General features: G+C 46.9%; 1 protein-coding gene and 1 long non-coding RNA gene across 5 annotated transcripts in view; one reads left to right on the top strand and one right to left on the bottom strand.

Moving 5' to 3' along the window:
• Positions 1-16,344, top strand: part of IFT52 (intraflagellar transport 52) — a 29,429-nt gene extending 13,085 nt beyond the window's left edge. The window contains exons 7-13 of one of the 3 annotated variants that reach the window (XM_066387753.1): positions 1,914-2,000; positions 3,974-4,042; positions 7,087-7,241; positions 8,581-8,668; positions 9,662-9,770; positions 13,052-13,197; positions 15,900-16,344. In XM_066387753.1, coding sequence (XP_066243850.1) covers positions 1,914-2,000; positions 3,974-4,042; positions 7,087-7,241; positions 8,581-8,668; positions 9,662-9,770; positions 13,052-13,197; positions 15,900-15,947 — 702 coding nt within the window. In that variant the 3' untranslated portion in view covers positions 15,948-16,344. The remainder of the gene's footprint in view (positions 1-1,913; positions 2,001-3,973; positions 4,043-7,086; positions 7,242-8,580; positions 8,669-9,661; positions 9,771-13,051; positions 13,198-15,899) is intronic. The other 2 variants (XM_066387752.1, XM_066387751.1) reach the window with 2 other exon arrangements.
• Positions 2,002-17,783, bottom strand: LOC136407131 (uncharacterized). 2 transcript variants are annotated; one of them, XR_010751774.1, is made up of 3 exons: positions 17,665-17,783; positions 16,369-16,559; positions 2,002-2,162 (listed from the first exon to the last, which is right to left on the bottom strand). It is a non-coding gene; the product is annotated as an uncharacterized lncRNA (long non-coding RNA). The 2 variants fall into 2 exon arrangements; XR_010751773.1 differs by having other exon boundaries at positions 16,369-16,449.
• Positions 17,784-18,567: the final 784 nt, after the last annotated feature.

The raw sequence follows: 18,567 nt of genomic DNA, 5'->3' as shown, positions 1-18,567 counted from the left end.
GTTTATTTTGCAAAATTTGTTTATGGAATTTATATATTTGTATCTGTTGACATCTCTCTGGCTTAGACCGTTACAACTATATCTTTTCCGTGTATGTGATATTGCTAGAAACACTGATTTTGTTTTGTATTTTTAATATTATAATGTTTTTCTTATTATAAAAGTAATATATGCTCATTGTGGAAAAATTGAAAAATACAACGATGAAAAACAGAACGCCTCCGTGCACTAGCCTGAGGCTGCAGTCTGATGTTGTGATCATTTTCTTCCGCTCCAGCTTGTGCCTCACTTTTAAATGTTTATTTACCCCCAGGCTTTAAACTAGGACAGCTGTACAATTTACGGTACACTTTTTTTTTTCAAACCTAATGTTATGACAGAAGCGTTTTCCCCTTTTACTGAAAACCCTTCGTAATGCATAATTCAACAGTTGGAGCAAGTTTCATTATTCTTAACCATTTTTTGAGGTTGAATATTTAGATTTATTTCTAATTTTTTGTGATTATTGACTATATAAAGCAGTGTGCATAGTTTTTGTATATTTCAGAATGCTTTGTTGCGTGTTGACAATTTCAGCAGGAATGTGTGAAAGAACATACCTCACTGAATCCTGACCAACACTGGTTTTAGTCATTTTGTAGTATTTATTAACCTGATGAGTAAAAATATTTTATTTTGACTTGCTTAAAATTACTAATATTGAGATTTTTTTTTTTGTATTTTTCTGAAGTTGGAAATGGGGAGGCAGTCAGACAGACTCCCACATGCGCCCGACCGGGATCCACCCAGCATGCCCACCAGGGTGTGATGCTCTGCCCATCTGGGGCGTCGCTCTGCCGCGATCAGAGCCATTCTAGCGTCTGAGGCAGAGGCCACAGAGCCATCCTCAGTGCCCGGGCCAACTTTGCTCCAATGGAGCCTTGGCTGCAGGAAGGGAAGAGAGAGACAGAGAGGAAGGAGAGGGGGAGGGGTGGAGAAGCAGATGGGCGCCTCTCCTGTGTGCTCTGGCTGGGAATCGAACCCGGGACTCCTGCACGCCAGGCCGACGCTCTACCACTGAGCCAACTGGCCAGGGCCTATTGAGATTTTTTTTTTATTAACCATTATTTCATCTGTGAATTTTTCATGCTCATGGCTTAGTTTTCTGTTTGGATCTTAGTTAACTAAATAATATTTTTGGTACTTGAAAATGTCTTCAACTGTCTTTGGATTTATCTTTTCCTTTAAGGTCACGAGATCTTAATTTATAAGGTAACAATGGGAAGATGCTGTAGAATCAATTCACAGTGTTTTTTTGTTTTTTTTCATTTTTCTGAAGCTGGAAACAGGGAGAGACAGTCAGACTCCCGCATGCGCCCGACCGGGATCCACCCGGCACGCCCACCAGGGGCTATGCTCTGCCCACCAGGGGGCGATGCTCTGCCCATCCTGGGTGTTGCCATGTTGGGACCAGAGCCACTCTAGTGCCTGAGGCAGAGGCCACAGAGCCATCCCCAGCACCCGGGCCATCTTTGCTCCAATGGAGCCTTGGCTGCGGGAGGGGAAGAGAGAGACAGAGAGGAAAGCGCGGCGGAGGGGTGGAGAAGCAAATGGGCGCTTCTCCTGTGTGCCCTGGCTGGGAATCGAACCCGGGTCCTCCGCATGCTAGGCCGACGCTCTACCGCTGAGCCAACTGGCCAGGGCAGTGTTTTTTGTTAAAATCAAATAACATAGAAGTGTCCAAAAGGAGAAGCAGATTGGGATGCAGTTGTCTGTCATAGTTGATATTTCCAGACTGTTAAAATTCTGATGAGAATTGGTGATTACTTGTATATAAAACAGTTGCTTACATAATTTTGGTCAGTGTTTGGAAACCAGGAAGCATGCCCTGTGTTTTGGGATTTGAGTATCTGACACTGCGTTGTCATCCCCAGAACCAAGGTGGGAAGCTGGCAGTGCTTGGCTCGTGTCACATGTTTAGTGACCAATATTTGGATAAAGAAGAAAACAGCAAAATCATGGTAAGCTTTTCTCTTTCATCACTTTAATGTGTAGTGTGTAAGTGCGATTTCCATGTCACTTAAAACAATGCTGCCCAAGTTCTTGGTTCATCAAAAACCAGCTGTTCAGAGCCCATCTGTGCCAGGTGGAGTGGAGTCCAGCGTCGTCTCTGCTCTGACACTCTGTAATACAACAAGGCGGCATGAGAGACCAAGAATAAACCCAGAGGGGCACAGAAAGCATTGGTAAGCCTGCCAGCTGGGAGTGAGAGGCGACCCTAGGAAGTGGTAAGGGACAGACCCCGGTCAGGGGCTTGTATAAAGTTCAGGGGCTTTAACTTTCTGCCAAAAGCTTTGGGGAGCCCTCATAGGGTGTTGAGCAGCCTTGGGTATTGTCAGACCCGGGTTTTAGAAAGACCTGTCTGCCAGGCGTATAGAAAATAGAAAGGAGGAGGCAGCCTGGAGCCAATTGGGAGGCTGGTGGAGTCAGCCAGCTAGCGGGATGAGGGCCTTAAGGAAGGCATTGAGGTGTGCATGAGGGGCGGGGCTTGTGGGCGAGCGGGCGGGGCTAGTGGACACCAGTGCTGTTTAGGAGGGGTTATGACAGGACGGTCACTGATTGACTTGGGGAGTGAAGTTACAGGCATGGCCACTGCTTGTCAGAATAGTGTGAAGGAAACCTGTGAAGGGTGACAGACCATGTGTGCCAAAGCTGCACATTGATGCGTCTCCCGTGACTCACTTGCCAGAGGAGGAAGCTCCCACTGAGCTTTTTTTTTTTACAGGGACAGAGAGAGAGTCAGAGAGAAGGATAGACAGGGACAGACAGACAGGAACGGAGAGAGATGAGAAGCATCAATCATCAGTTTTTCGTTGTGAGACCTTAGTTGCTCATTGATTGATTTCTCCTATGTGCCTTGACCGCGGGCCTTCAGCAGATTGAGTAACCCCTTGCTTGAGCCAGTGACCTTGGGTCCAAGCTGGTGAGCTTTTGCTCAAACCAGATGAGCCCACGCTCAAGCTGGTGACCTCGAGGTCTCGAACTTGGGTCCTCTGTATCCCAGTCCGACGCTCTATCCACTGTGCCACTGCCTGGTCAAGCCCACTGAGCTTTTTCATTAATGAATTGAAGTCCTTCATCTTGGAGACCTTGAGGCCTGCAGGACTGTGTTGGGAGATAAAGTGTTTATTTCTTTTTTTTTTTTTTCCTTTTTTTTTTTTTTTCTTCTGTATTTTTCTGAAGCCGGAAACGGGGAGAGACAGTCAGACAGACTCCCGCATGCGCCCGACCGGGATCCACCTGGCACGCCCACCAGGGGGCGATGCTCTGCCCACCAGGGGGCGTTGCTGTGTTGCGACCAGAGCCACTCTAGCGCCTGGGGCAGAGGCTGAGGAGCCATCCCCAGCGCCCGGGCCATCCTTGCTCCAGTGGAGCCTCGGCTGCGGGAGGGGAAGAGAGAGACAGAGAGGAAGGAGAGGGGGAGGGGTGGAGAAGCAGATGGGCGCTTCTCCTGTGTGCCCTGGCTGGGAATCAAACCCGGGACTTCTGCACGCCAGGCCGACGCTCTACCACTGAGCCAACCGGCCAGGGCCTAAGCGTTTATTTCTGTGGCATCCATGTGAGGTTTGAATGTCACCAGACACATTCTGGGGAGATCTGTATATATTCTGTTTTAAGTTCAGACTGTTATTAGCACATTATGTGGGGATTGCTCCAGGACTGGGAACATATTTTAATGACTCCTGGCTTGTGGTTAAAGGTCAGAGTGGCCTAAGATAAATTATACATTTCCAATCATAAAATGGCATTACAGTGAGGAAAACTTAAGTCTTTATGATTTCACAAAGAGGAGGGTGGCTACCCTCATGTGAATCACTGGTGCATTCTTTTTACCTTTATCAATTTTTCTGTATTGATTTAATTTTTTTTATTCCTGCCTTCGGCTTTCTCAAATAACCAAGTGTTTAATTCTGGTTTATGTTTTAAAATCCAGGATGTTGTTTTCCAGTGGCTTACAACAGAGGACATTCACCTAAACCAGATTGATGCTGAGGACCCAGAGGTAGGAGTTTGTGACTCATTGAAAAACTTTTAGCCCGACCAGGTGGTGGCGGAGTGGATAGAGCATCAGACTGGGATGCAGGGGACCCAGGTTCAAAACCCCGAGGTCGCCGGCTTGAGCATGGGTTCACCAGCTTGAGCACAGGGTCACTGGCTTAAGCAGGGGATCATAAACGTGACATCATGGTCGTTGGCTTGAGCCCAAAGGCTGCTGGCTTGAGCAAGGGGTCACTTGCTCTGCTGTAGCCCCCCAGGTCAAGACACATATGAGAAAGCAATCAATGAACAACTAAGGTGCCGCAACAAAGAATTGATGCTTCTCATCTCTCTCCCTTCCTGTCTGTCCCCCCCCCCTGTCAAAAAAACAAACAAAAAACAAAAAAAACTTTTAAATGAAAAATGAGTTCACCTTCTCAGCACTACGTTTAACAGTTCCAAGGGAATATATACCTCTAACTTCATCTGTAAGACAGATGGCAAGATGTGGTTTTTGGGGAGATGAAGGCTATGTTATAAAAAAATAATACATTATATAATTAATTACAGAATTTATTGGCATGGGAGCCCCTCCTGATATGTGTATAACAATTGGAATTTAAAATATGATCCCTAGCCCAAACTTTCAAAATCAGTATCTATAAATACTTCTTTCAGAGTATGAAGAATATGAAAATAATTTTTTCATGAAACAGAGATCATCCAAATTGAAGTTTTCAACTGTAATTGTGTTGCCTTTGGGAATAACAGTCCTTAAAGGAATTACGATAGTATTTATCAGATGAGAGTGGTAAAACCAGCTCTGGTCTGGGAACCATGACTTCACCACAAGTCCTTGGACCTTAAACAGGTTGAATTTGTCCTTTTTTCCATCCTAGTTTTCTAGGGGACACTAATACCTGTGCTGTCTGCCTCACAGGATGATTGTGAGGCCTATATTCATAGATGCAAATTTGCTTATTAAACTAAGTGTAAAAAGTGCTATATATATATTCTCTATAAGACTTTTTAAAACTTTTATAATTACTATGTAACAGACACTGTATATAGCAGTGGTCCCCAACCTTTTTTGGGCCACGGACTGGTTTAATGTCAGAAAATATTTTCATAGACTGGCCTTTAGAGTGGGACGTATAAATGTATCACATGACCGAGACATGCGTCAAGAGTGAGTCTTAGACGATGTAAAAAAAGGAATCTGGCCTGACCAGGCGGTGGCGCAGTGGATAGAGCATTGAACTGGGATGCGGAGGACCCAGGTTCGAGACCCTGAGGTCACCAGCTTGGGCGCGGGCTCATCTGGTGTGAGCAAAAAAAAAAAAGAAAAGCTCACCAGCTTGAGCCCAGGGTCGCTGGCTTGAGCAATGGGTTACTCGGTCAGTTGTAGTCCCACGGTCAAGGCACATATGAGAAAGCAATCAATGAACAACTAAGGTATCGCAACAAAAAACTGATGACTGATGCTTCTCATCTCTCCATTCCTGTCTGTCTGTTCCTCTCTATCCCTCTCTCTGACTCTCTCTCTGTCTTGTAAAAATATAAAATTAAATTAAATTAAAAAAAAAAGTTTAAAAAAAGGAATCTGGTCATTTTTAAAAAATAAAACATCATTCAGACTTAAATATAAATAAAACGGAAATAATGTTAGTTATTCTTTCTCTGCAGACCGGTACCAAATGGCCCACGGACTGGTACCGGTCTGTGGCCCAGGGGTTGGGGACCACTGGTATATAGTATACTTCCATATAAATTATCTTATCTGAGTCTCACAACAGCCCTTGGAGGTAGATGGTGTTACACTCATTTTATTGATGAAGAAACTAAAATTCTCTAAGATTGTAGTGTGCTCAAAGTTTAAACAGTGTAGAATCAGGACTCAAAGAGGTGAGGCTGCTTGTCTTATTTCTGTGGTGCTTGGCTGTGTCTCCTCAAGTGCTGGTGCTCAAGAGGGTGGGCAGGACGGACAGGTGACTTCAGGGGACTGATTTTCAAACTGGTACCAAGTTGGCCTTGTTAGAATCAAGGCTAAATGCAGCTCCAAGGGCAATTAGTTCTTGTTGCCAGCATGTATTTATTTAAATTTAAGTTTTGAATTGGTAATGGTTCACACAGTTTGGAATTCAATAGCATATACAATAGTCTTCCTTCCATGTTCCCCAGACACATCGCTCCCTCCCCAGTGCCGGTGATATTAGCAGTTTCTCATATGTTACTGACCAGGGCCTTACTTTTTAAATTTATCATTATGTCTTGGAGATGTTTCCATATTTATACATACACATAAAAGAGCTTTGGTTTTTTGTTTTGTTCTGTTTTTAAAGACTGTGTTTTCCATTGTTTGTACTGTAGTGTATCTAGCCGGTCTCCTATTGATGGACATTTAGGTTCTCCTGATCTTTTACTGTTACCAACACACAGCACATGTCATCACTAAGGGCTCTCAGCAATGCAGGAGGCATGTCTTTGGGCAGGTGAAAGGGCTGGGGTCTAGTGTCTAAGTGGAGGGCTGTCTGCTGGGGTCACCAAGGCTCGCACATGTGACAGGAAAGGAAGCAGTGTATGGCCCAGATGCTGGTGGGTGGGTCGATGTTGTAGTGGAAGCTTTTGGACTTTTATGATTGCATCTGTTTTCTCACTGAAATAGGAAATAACGTCATCAGCTAAAATTAAGAAAGGAAAAGTCGCCGTAGATGGTTGAAGTGACAAAAGGGAAGCAGGAGAATGGGAAAGGGAGTGGACTAGGGGATGGTGTCGGGTGCTGAGCACTCAAGGTCAGCGATCACGAAATTGGAAGCAGACCAGTCAGCCTGGCAGTGTTTCTTCAGCTGTGCTCAGTGCTGTGAACACCAGCGTGGGTAACTGGAGACTTGGCCGGCACTGGGCTTGAGCCAGGCAAATTTCATTCCTTTCCACAAAAGAGGTTTAGTTGTCAATGATCGTGAAGAGTGAAATCTCTTGACGAGAAGGTAAATATTGTAGATTTAGACTTGAGCCATTGGAGACTTGACAGATTAATTCTTGCTGAAAGGAACCCCTTGTGGCTTTCAGATTTCCGACTACATGATGCTGCCTGACACAGCCACCCTGTCAGAACGGCTCCGAGTGTGTCTCCAGGAGAGCGACGAGAACCCCCGGGACTTTACCACCCTCTTCGACCAGTCTGTTTACCAGCTGGATATCAGCTCCTTTGCCGAGGTCATCAAGTCAGTACCTGTGGCTCTGAGCTGCGCTGCATTGCATTCGGAGTGTCTGGTTTGGAAATACGAGCCTGGGCACGGGAGTTGGGTTCACGGCAAATGTGGGATGCAGAACACACTCTCAGATATATGGGGTCGACAGAGAGCTGGGATATTGGGGGGGGGGGGCGTTGATGCAGAGCCGTTGTTAGCCCTTACTGTGTCTTAGGTGCTGAATCAGGCACTTAAGGAGACCAGCTCATTCTGGTTTGCCCAGGATTCCCTGCGGTTAGCACAGAGCCCCACGCGGCAGGCATCCTCTCAGTACAGCCAGGAGCTTAGTCACCCTCTGAGCACTCCGCATTGTTACTTCCTTAATGCTTTCCGGAGGCCTCTGTGCTACCTGTCCTGTTTCCAGCTGAGGAAACAGGTTTAAAGAGGGTAGGACTCCTCCCAGGTGGGAGCCCAAACGATTGTCCGGCCAGGGCTCTACCCCGTTTCACCACTTGCTTTGCAGTTTTTCATCCCTAATGTCAGGGACAGGGACTCACACTTCTGAGTGTCTTTGGCCTGGCATGAGATCTACGTCTGGATACTCCAAAGGCTAAGGGTGCAGCTATAGAGATAATTGTCTAACTTCCTACCTCTATACTTATGTTCTCAAATTAAACAAAGACTTACAGAGCTCCTACTCTGCCAAGCACCATACCTAAAGTGTATGGTTTATGGAAGAGACAAAAACTAGGATACAAGGTTATTATAGTAATGCTAAATGTGAAACATAAAACTGGGGAAGGCCCTGGCCCAGGTAGCTCAGTTGGTTAGAGCATCATCCTGACACGCCAAGGTTACAAGAATCGACCAATGAATGCACAAATAAGTGGACTCGTAAGTTGAGGTTTCTCTCTTTCTCACTCTCTCTAAAATCAATCAATAAAAAGTTTTTTTTAAAAGAATCAGTGTTCAGCCCGAATGGTGGCACAGTGGAGTGCTGAGGTTGCAAGTTTTGTAACCCCGGGCTTGCCTAGTCAGGGCACATACTAAAAGCAACTACGAGTTGATGCTTCCTGCTCCTCCCCATTTCACTCTCCTCTCTCTATAATCAATAAATAAAATCTTTTAAAAAAAGAATCAACGTTCATTGGGTAAAAATGGAAAAGCTCTTTAGAAGTACGATTTGAAACCTGACAGAACTTGCCCTTTCGGGTCTCAGTCCAGTGGCCCTGGGACACAGTAGAGAAGACTCACGGGGTTTCCATACACAAGTGTGAGCGCCTGCTTTGATGGAGAAGAGCAGTGTGATCAGCTAGGGGGTCTTTCCAGTGTCTCATCTTGATCCCTGCTCTTCTGTCTTCTTATAACACAGGGCTTATGAACAGCTAAACGGGAAGCATGAGCCTCTCCAGCTCATCCAGCCTCAGTTTGAGACGCCGCTGCCTGCCCTGCAGCCGGCGGTGAGTGGGTGTGCTCGGGGTCCCACTGCAGAACCCCACTGTTTGCCCTGCCCTTGCCCATCGGGCCCTTCCTGAGGATGCCATTTGTGCCACTCCTCGTGGAGGCTCATTTCTCTGGCCTTCACCAGGCACAGAGACCAAACCTGCTAGTATCCTACAGGGACTTCCATTTGGTGTAGTTCTCAAATGGGATTTCAAGGGCATGGACCTTTTTTGGCTGCTCAACATTGCCCATCTGTGGGGTTGGAGGGCACATGTGGCAACTCCTGGGGAAGCAGGAGGAAGAGCGTTGTGCTGCAGCTTTCTGGGCAGCAGCCCCGAGTCAGCACATGCTGACAGTCCAGGGCATCGCCATGTGCAGAAAGTGACTCCTAATGTTCTAGCCCAGCGTTTATCAACTTGTCTTCAAAATGTTCTTATCACACCACACTCTGGACTTTATAAGCCATTTGGTTCCATCTTGGTAGCTTGAAGTGGGCCATGTGGAAGTATTTCCATCACAGGAGTCACAGATGCTACAAATCATGCCTTCTGTTCCGAGAGCTGAGTTAAACATTTGTCAGCACACCACTGGTTCATAACCTGCGAATTCTGGCTCCAAGTTCAGCACTTTCTACACTAATTTACATCTGCTTCCCCAATTTCTATCCCTAAAGAGCTCACGATTAAATGGGAAACAAGTTGTACAGTCAAGTGTTCACCACAGATAAGCCTAATGACCTGTAAACTGTGTCCTTGCATGAGTTAATGGGCACTGGTATGTCGGCGTGGTCAGTTTAGTGGTGTAGATATTGCTGACTCTGCTTCGCTGCTTACAGTGGCCTAGTTGTCCCGCTTAATACGGTCTGATGGGTTAGGACAGGAGGAAGTGACAGCGTTTGGGTGGCTCCTCCCAGGGAAGGGCAGGGTTGGTCTCTCATTTCCCTTACGTCTCATCACTGTCCGTTTGGCTTTGGACTCGCTCCTTCAGGACAGACCGTTTTTTCCTTTTAGGTTTTCCCTCCCAGTTTCAGGGAACTGCCACCGCCTCCACTGGAGCTGTTTGACCTGGACGAGACGTTCTCCTGTGAGAAGGCACGGCTTGCTCAGATTACCAATAAGTGTAAGTTCCGCCCAACTGTTGTGTTCTTTTGTGAGTTTTATTTAATTGTGAACTTCTGAGATTTGTCATGAGAGAAAGCTTAACATTTGTTTACGGAGAATAAAATATGAATGGCAGTATAAAGTTACACTTTGTTTACTTCATGTAAATGATGTTATTTCTCTGCAGGCCACTTAGCTCAGTGACTTAGAACAGTGGTCCCCAAACTTTTTACACACGGGGCCAGTTCACTGTCCCTCAGACCGTTGGAGGGCTAGACTATAAAAAAAACTATGAACAAATCCCTATGCACACTGCACATATTTTATTTTAAAGTAAAAAAACAAAATGGGAACAAATACAATATTTAAATTAAAGAACAAGTAAATTTAAATCAACAAACTGACCAGTATTTCTTTTTTTTTTTTGTATTTTTCTGAAGCTGGAAACGGGGAGAGACAGTCAGACAGACTCCCGCATGCGCCCGACCGGGATTCACCCGGCACGCCCACCAGGGGCGACGCTCTGCCCATCTGGGGGCGACGCTCTGTTGCAACCAGAGCCACTCTAGCGCCTGGGGCAGAGGCCAAGGAGCCATCCCCAGCGCCCGGGCCATCTTTGCTCCAATGGAGCCTTGGCTGCGGGAGGGGAAGAGACAGACAGAGAGGAAGGGGGGGGGGTGGAGAAGCAAATGGGCGCTTCTCCTATGTGCCCTGGCCGGGAATCGAACCCGGGTCCCCCGCACGCCAGGCCGACGCTCTACCACTGAGCCAACCGGCCAGGGCCCTGACCAGTATTTCAATGGGAACTATGCTCCTCTCACCACCGATGAAAGAGGTGTCCCTTCCAGAAGTGCAGTGGGGGCCCGATAAATGGCCTCGGGGCCACATGCGGCCCGCAGGCCGTAGTTTGGGGACCCCTGACTTAGAACATGGTGGTGAGCAGAAGCCAAAGTTTCAGCTGTCATCCCTGTCGGTCCCTAGTTCTGACCCACTGAGTGACAGTGGAATGAATTCTGAGATGGCTACCACAGAACAAATCTAGGTCACTAATCAGAGGAGCAGTTAAATAGGAAAATGCAGTCAGGGCCAAAAGAATTATAGAGACTTGAAATGAGATCCTTCAGAGGGATCCTAGAGAGGTGAGCATGCGTTCCTCGATCTGTGGATGAGAAATGAGGCCCCGGCCACACGGCCGCACAGGGAGTGGTACCCGACTCTCTGTCCAGGGCTCCCCCTCACAGGCACTGCCCACAGCACAGCAGAGAGGCATATAATTAACCTTTTTTTTTTTTTTTTGGTATTTTTCCGAAGCTGGAAATGGGGAGACACAGCCAGACAGACTCCCGAATGCGCCCTACTGGGATCCACATGGCACGCCCACCAGGGGGCGACGCTCCGCCCACCAGGGGGCGATGCTCTGCCCCTCCTGGGCGTCACTCTGTTGCGACCAGAGCCACTCTAGTGCCTGAGGCAGAGGCCAAGGAGCCATCCCCAGCGCCCGGGCCATCTTTGCTCCAATGGAGCCTCGGCTGCAGGAGGGGAAGAGAGAGACAGAGAGGAAGGAGAGGGGGAGGGGTGGAAAAGCAGATGGGCGCCTCTCCTGTGTGCCCTGGCCGGGAATCAAACCCGGGACTTCTGCACGCCAGGCCGATGCTCTACCACTGAGCCAACCAGCCTAATTAACCATTCTGAGGCAGAGACACCACTCTGAGACTAAGGAGATAAGCTAGGGTATACAGATGACTGCTACATTATTTACTTAAAAAAATACAACTGGGAATGTCTTAGTGTTCACCTGCAAGGGAATGGTAGTAAATTTTGCCCCATTTAATCGATGGGACAACATGCAATCATTATAAAAGAGGTTTACAAAGGCCAGGGAGTGACACTGGTAGAATTTAAGTGGGAATCCTAACTGAAGAGAACAGGAGAGAAACTGCATGTCCACTAGGATCCCAATTATGTGAACAGCATCTTATGTCCCCAGAGACCAGAAAGGAATACGCAGCTGTAAGGTTTGAATATTTTAGTTAAGAATGTACATTTCACCTGACCAGGCGGTGGCGCAGTGGATAGAGCATCAGACTGGGATGTGGAGGACCCAGGTTCGAGACCCCGAGGTCGCCAGCTTGAGCGCAGGCTCATCTGGTTTGAGCAAAGCTCACCAGCTTGGACCCAAGGTCGCTGGCTCGAGCAAGGGGTTACTCGGTCTGCTGAAGGCCCGCGGTCAAGGCACATATGAGAAAGCAATCAATGAACGACTAAGGTGTCGCAATGAAAAACTGATGATTGATGCTTCTCATCTCTCTATGTTCCTGTCTGTCCCTGTCTATCCCTCTCTCTGACTCACCCTCTGTCTCTGTAAAAAATAAATAAATAAAATTTTTTTTAAAAAAAGGCTAATTGGAGGGGAAATAAAGCAATTATAGGCAAGAAGGGCAGTGATGGCTGTCCATCCTTGAATATGGGGCAGCTGGGGATGGCTTCACAGAGATATGCTGTCGATGGAATTATGGGTGATCTTTCCTTCTTTCATTCCCTTTTCTACATTGCTATAATAAATTCCTATTTAAAATACCCATATGGCCTTCTCCTAAGGTCCTTGCTGCATTCAGAGAATGGTAATCTGATTTCCTACTGGATGCTGTTCTTTGTAATACAGGAATGCTGGATCTGGGAATAGGACAGTCAGGGTCAGTCAGCTTTATTCTAATTAGGAGTGTCATACTTTTGTCCTAATTTATAAAACACCACAGCAGGGGCCCTGGCCGGTTGGCTCAGCGGTAGAGCGTTGGCCTGGCGTGCGGGGGACCTGGGTTCGATTCCCGGCCAGGGCACACAGGAGAAGCGCCCATCTGCTTCTCCACCCTTCCCCCTCTCCTTCCTCTCTGTCTCTTTCTTCCCCTCCCGCAGCCGAGGCTCCATTGGAGCAAAGATGGCCCGGGCGCTGGGGATGGCTCCTTGGCCTCTGCCCCAGGCGCTAGAGTGGCTCTGGTCGTGGCAGAGCGACGCCCCGGAGGGGCAGAGCATCGCCCCCTGGTGGGCAGAGTGTAGCCCCTGGTGGGTGTGCCGGGTGGATCCTGGTCCGGCGCATGCGGGAGTCTGTCTGACTGTCTCTCCCCGTTTCCAGCTTCAGAAAAAAAAACAAAACACCACCGCAGGGATCTTACAGTGTGTCCTGGGTCACATGGAGTGATCTTGAGGGATGCAGGAACCTGACAGGGTACCTAGATCACAGTAAGTTTGTACTTAGGGAAGGACAGAAGGTAAGGGTTAACCTAACTGCCCAACTGTACTTAGGTACTGAAGAAGACCTGGAATTCTATGTCAGGAAGTGTGGTGACATTCTTGGAGTAACCAATAAACTACCAAAGGACCAGCAAGATGCCAAACATATCCTTGAGCACATCTTCTTCCAAGTGGTGGAGTTCAAGAAACTGAACCAGGTACAGAGCTAGAAGGGCCCACTTGATGTGGGAGCCCTTCAGGTGGGGTGTCATCATAAACTGAGTTTATACCGTTCATTCACCCTGCAAGGATTTAAGTAACTACTAAGTGAACGAAACAATCCCTGCACTTGCAGAACTTCTATTCTGGATGGAGACAGTAAACAATACATGTAACGTGAATGAATACAAAGTATGCTAGATGGTAAGTGCTGTGGTACCAGCAGCGCAGAGCCGGGGCCGCTCAGCCGGTTGAGCATCTTGCCGACATGCCGACACTGCGTTCAGTCCCGGTCAGGGCACGTGCAGGAATCAACCAGAGTACATAAATAAGTGGAACAACAACTGATGCTTCTCTTTCTCTCTCTCCCTCCCTCCCGCCTCTCTCTCCCTTGCTCTAAAAATTAAAAGAAAAAAAGAGCAGTGTGCTGAATGTGGCAGTATTAAAAAGGGGGTTTGGTAGGCCTCACTACAAAGCTGTTACTGGGGCAAAAGCTTGAAAGTGTTGAAAGATTTAGCCATGCAGATAGCTGGGGAACGAGTGTCCCAGGCAGAAGGAAGACCTCTGCAAAGTCCCTAAGGCTGGCTTTTGCCTGGAGTGTCTGAGGAACAGTGATGCCAGTGCGGTTAGAGAGAAATGAGCAAAGGAAAGAGCAGCAGGTGTGAGGTCAGCACTGTGGGTGAGAAACCATCTTCCACCGGACTAAGGACCAAGAACCTTGAAATTATACCTGGCCTCTTTTCTTTATGCCTTGACAGGATTTCTAACATTAAATGCCAACCACCTGTTAAAAGTGCATTCATACACTACTGATGCGAGAATCAATTGGTCCCACTTTTCTGGAGGTATTGGTTTATAACAGTGGTAGTCAACCTGGTCCCCACCACCCACTGGTGGGCCTTTCAGTTTTCGTGGTGGACAGTAGCAGAGCTACCAAAGTATAAATAAAAAGATAGATTTAACTATAGTAAGTTGTTTTATAAAGATTTATTCTGGCCTGACCTATGGTGGCTCAGTGCATAAAGCGTCAACCTGGAATGCTGAGGTTGCCGGTTCGAAACCCTGGGTGGGCCCGGTCAAGGCACATGTGGGAGTTGATACTTCCTGCTCCTCCCCCCTTCTCTCTCTCTCTCTCTCTCTCTCTCCCCCCCCCCTTTCTCTTCTCTCTCAAATAAATAAGTAAAATCTTAAAAAAAAAAAGATTTATTCTGCCAAACTTAGCAAAAATCCAACATAAAGTACTTGGTAAGTAATTATTATTATATGCTTTAACTTGCTGTAACTCTGCTTTAGAAATTTTATAAAGTAAAGTTACTTCCCTACTTTATAAATCACCATTACTGTGGAACCGGTGGACGGTCAGAAAATTTTACTACTAACAGAGATACAAAAGTGGGCGGCAGGTATAAAAAGGTTGACTACCTCTGGTTTATAATATTGTTCAAAATCCCTAAAAATGTGTATGCCTTTGATTTAGTGATTCTAATCCTCAGAATTTGTTTTAATGATATAATTCTGAATGTGAATAGATTCAGCCATCTGGATTCTCAGTGCAGCAGCACCACTCTAATAGAATAAAATCATCAGTAGGTCACCTAGGCTGCATCCATAAGATTAAAAATGTTTAGAGGAGTATTTAAGGAACTGGGAAGACATTCATGATACAGTAAATGGGCTGGCGGGTTAAAAAACAGCATAAGGATAGTGTCCATTTTTCTTCATTTAGGAATTTAGATGCTGAATTGGGAAGACTAGTCACTTTGAGCCTTGACTGGCAGGGCCTGGTGCTGCTCAGTGGTCATACTGTATACCTCGTATGTGCCAGGTATATGCTAGATGTTAGGGTTATGTCATTGAGCAAGATGAATACAGTCCTTGCTGTCTCTGAGTTACATGTAATGGGGCAGATGGGAATATATATGTGCATTTACAGGGCTCTGAGATAAATGCTATCAATAGAATCTAGAGGTGAGGTGTTGCTATATTGTAGCTGCTCAGCACTGAAATGTGGGACAGGGGCTCAGGTAGAGTTCCAATGGGACTTTCCCTGGTGGCAAGGCAGGGACAGGCCCCCAAGGCCCAGGGAAAAAGTCTAGTGGGTCTGCCTTACTGGTGGTGGCACAGTGGATAAAGTGTCAACCTGGGACAATGAAGTCCAGGTTCAAAACTCCAACGTTGCTGACTTGAGCACAGGCTCATCAGCTTGAGCGGGGTCGCCGGCTTGAGCATGGGATGATCCCATGGTCACTGGCTTGAAGCCCAAGATTGTTGGCTAGAGCCCAACGTCGCTGGCTTGAACAAGGGGGTCACTGGCTCAGCTTGAGCCCCCCAGTCAAGGCATGTATGAGAAGCAATCATTGAACAACTAAAGTGCCAGGACTATAAGTTGATGCTTCTCATCTCTCTTCCTTCCCCTCTCTCTTATGTGCAAAAAAGAAAGAAAGAAAAAAAAGTCTGATGGGTCTTTGCATCAGTGCCTTCAATGGTCATTTGCTCCCTATTAATCATGGGCAGTGGTCAAAAGCCCTGACCTGGTAGTGAAAGCTTCACCCTTGGGTTAGATTCAGTCTTAATGCCAGAGATTACCTGTGTCCCAATTTATGATGTTTCAGAATCTCTGATCAAAGTCCAAAACACTGAAGAGTTCACAGTTCAGACTCTGTACTGAAATACTAAAATTCTCCTTTATTCCCTCATCTAGGAACAGGACATTGATACAAGTGAAACTGCATTCCAGGACAATGTCTGAGGATCGTGCCTCTTGAAGCATTTTCTGCCTCCTGATTTATAAACTCTTTTTCAGTTGTTCCTCAACTCCTTTATCAAAATTGTCTATTCTTTTTTCTATGAGCTGTAGAAGGTTTGTGTATCCTCAATAGTGCCCAGATAGGTATAACATTTCTAAATTAGATCCTCATGTAAGATATTCAATTTTTAAATTAAATATGATTATATCTGTACTTTTATAATTTATGAAATAGTCTCTCACTGAAGTCTTTTCTTTCAACAGCAGGTCTGGATTTGAATCTATTTTATCAAAGGCATAAATAATTTTCAAGCTTGTGGATACTGTACAGCTTTTGGACTAGTTCAATGGACACAGTCTGTTTGCCCCATTGCACCTAATGAAAAAATAAAATAGTAGATACCTTCTTACATAGATCACTCACCCCTTCATCTCCCGGCTGCCCACAAGACACAACTTTTGGAGGCTCTTGTCTCTGCCCACAAATGTCTCCTCTTCTAAGTTCCTGAAGCATGCAATTCTTTCATCATTTGAGGTTATAATGCAGGACAAATGTGATTGTCCTGAGGACAATGGGAGAGACTATTCCTGCTTGAACTCCGGCCTAGTGCAAAGCTTTCAGAGTAGCTAAGTGAGAGCAGGAATGCTGGGGGAGGGGGAGGTCCCTTTGCTCACAGGGCACGATCTGGGGGCCAGCACAGACAAGCTACTTTAGAACAACAGGGTAATGCTGTGGCAATGTAGTATTTGCAATGCATTCCCAAAGAGTCCCAGCAATTCTCTCTCAATCTGTATCCTCTTCTCTTCCACTGTGGGTTTGATGCTCCTGCCATCCAGAGGTGAGGTCTTAAATTCCCTCCCTCTTAATCTGGTACTATGGTGGAAGTGACACACTGACTCTGAGACTAGGTCATAAAGGGCTATACAGCTTCCTCCTGGTTTTCTTGGGACACTCATCTTTAGAGCCACAAGCCTCCATACAAGAAGTATGAAGCCACTTAGACCACGTGGACAGGCCATGTATCGGTGTTCTGGCTGACAGCAGAGGTCCCAGTCTGTACCAGCCAGCATCACCTGCTAAACACGTGAGTGAAGATGTCTTCAAATTGATTCCTGCCCCAGCATCAAGTCTCCCGTAGCCTTTGAGTAGTCCTGAGGCCCCAGGTGTCACGAAGCAGAGACAAGCTGCTGTCCTTGCTGTGACCGTTCTGAATTCCTGACCCACAAGATCCAGACATAATAAAATGGCAGTTTTAAGCCATTAATTTAGAGTAATTTTAATGTAGCAGTAGGTAACTAGAACATGTACCAAAGAACTTTTTGGATCTATCTGATTATGACCCAATACTTCACTTTCCAAAGGAGACAGAGGCCTACGCAGTCCAGGAGAAAAGCCTGCCTAACCTAGAGCTGCTCCCACCACTCTCAACTAGAGTAGGCATCTCAGAAGGTCAGCAATACACTTTAAAGAGAAAGTTCTTGCTTACACTGAATTTTAACATGAAGCCTACTCATGTTTCATCCCAGGGCTGCGTTTCTGCAGCACACGATCTAATCGAGGAGAGATTAACTTCCTAAGAGTCTCAAACGGTTACAGCCCGAAGGAAACCTGTAGGGCTAGGAGCTTGTCCAGGCTGCGGACTCACACCGGGAGTCCCAAGGCCGCCACGTTGGCGGCGGCCGGTGGACCCGCCCTGCCCCTCTCATTCCCTGAGCTTGCCTTCCTCTGCACGACCTCACAGGGCAGCCGTCAGGGGACGCCTCCCAGCGACGATGAGCCCGTAGGTGCGGGGCTGTAGAGAGCAGTGTGGGTTGAGGATGCTGGAACCCAAAGGCTGCTGGAACCCAAAGGCTGCAAGCCGAACGGAGAGCAGGCGCGGTTCGGCGCCCTCTGATGACGTCAGACAGCGGAACTCCCGCGATGCCTCGCGCGGTTCCTGAGTCTTGGGCGCGCGGCAGAATTGAGTGCTTTGTACCCGGAAGCGTTGGAGCTACGGGAACCTCAGTCAGACTGTGGAGTTTTAGGCGTCAGCTTACCCTGGGGTCCCTCGAAACAGGTGCTGTCCCGGGTCACCGCGCGCAGCGAGAGACTGATAATGTGCATTGTGCAAGGCAGTTTACTGGACCTCAAAGGACAAACATGGGAGCAGCTGAATTGTCACAATAGTAAGCTGAGGAGTCGCAAAAACAACCTAAGACTATATTACTTATTATGTACCAGGGATTGTTTTCAGAGGTTTACACGTTTATTTAATCCTACAACCACCCTACTAGAAAGCCCAGCTCTGAACGCCTGCTTTGCTACTTACCAGCATTGTACCTGGGGAGGCCTTTGTCTCAGTTTCCTCATTGGCTAAAAGAGGATAACCCTAATGCTATCTCATAAGGTTGTGATGAGGGTTAAGTGAAATATAATTTGTAAAGCATACATAACAGTGGTTGGGACACCGTAAAAGCTACACAAGTTTTTGATAAATCTTATTTTTACAGATGAGAAAACATTTTTTAATTTTTTTTTTTCCTGAAGCTGGAAACGGGGAGAGACAGTCAGACAGACTCCCGCATGCGCCCGACTGGGATCCACCCGGCACGCCCACCAGGGGGCGACGCTCTGCCCACCAGG

This window comes from Saccopteryx leptura, chromosome 5 (genome assembly GCF_036850995.1).
Source record: "Saccopteryx leptura isolate mSacLep1 chromosome 5, mSacLep1_pri_phased_curated, whole genome shotgun sequence".
Classification (NCBI taxonomy): domain Eukaryota; kingdom Metazoa; phylum Chordata; class Mammalia; order Chiroptera; family Emballonuridae; genus Saccopteryx; species Saccopteryx leptura.
The sequence above is the reverse complement of the archived record's forward strand: the minus strand, read 5'-3'. Positions and strand labels throughout refer to the sequence as shown.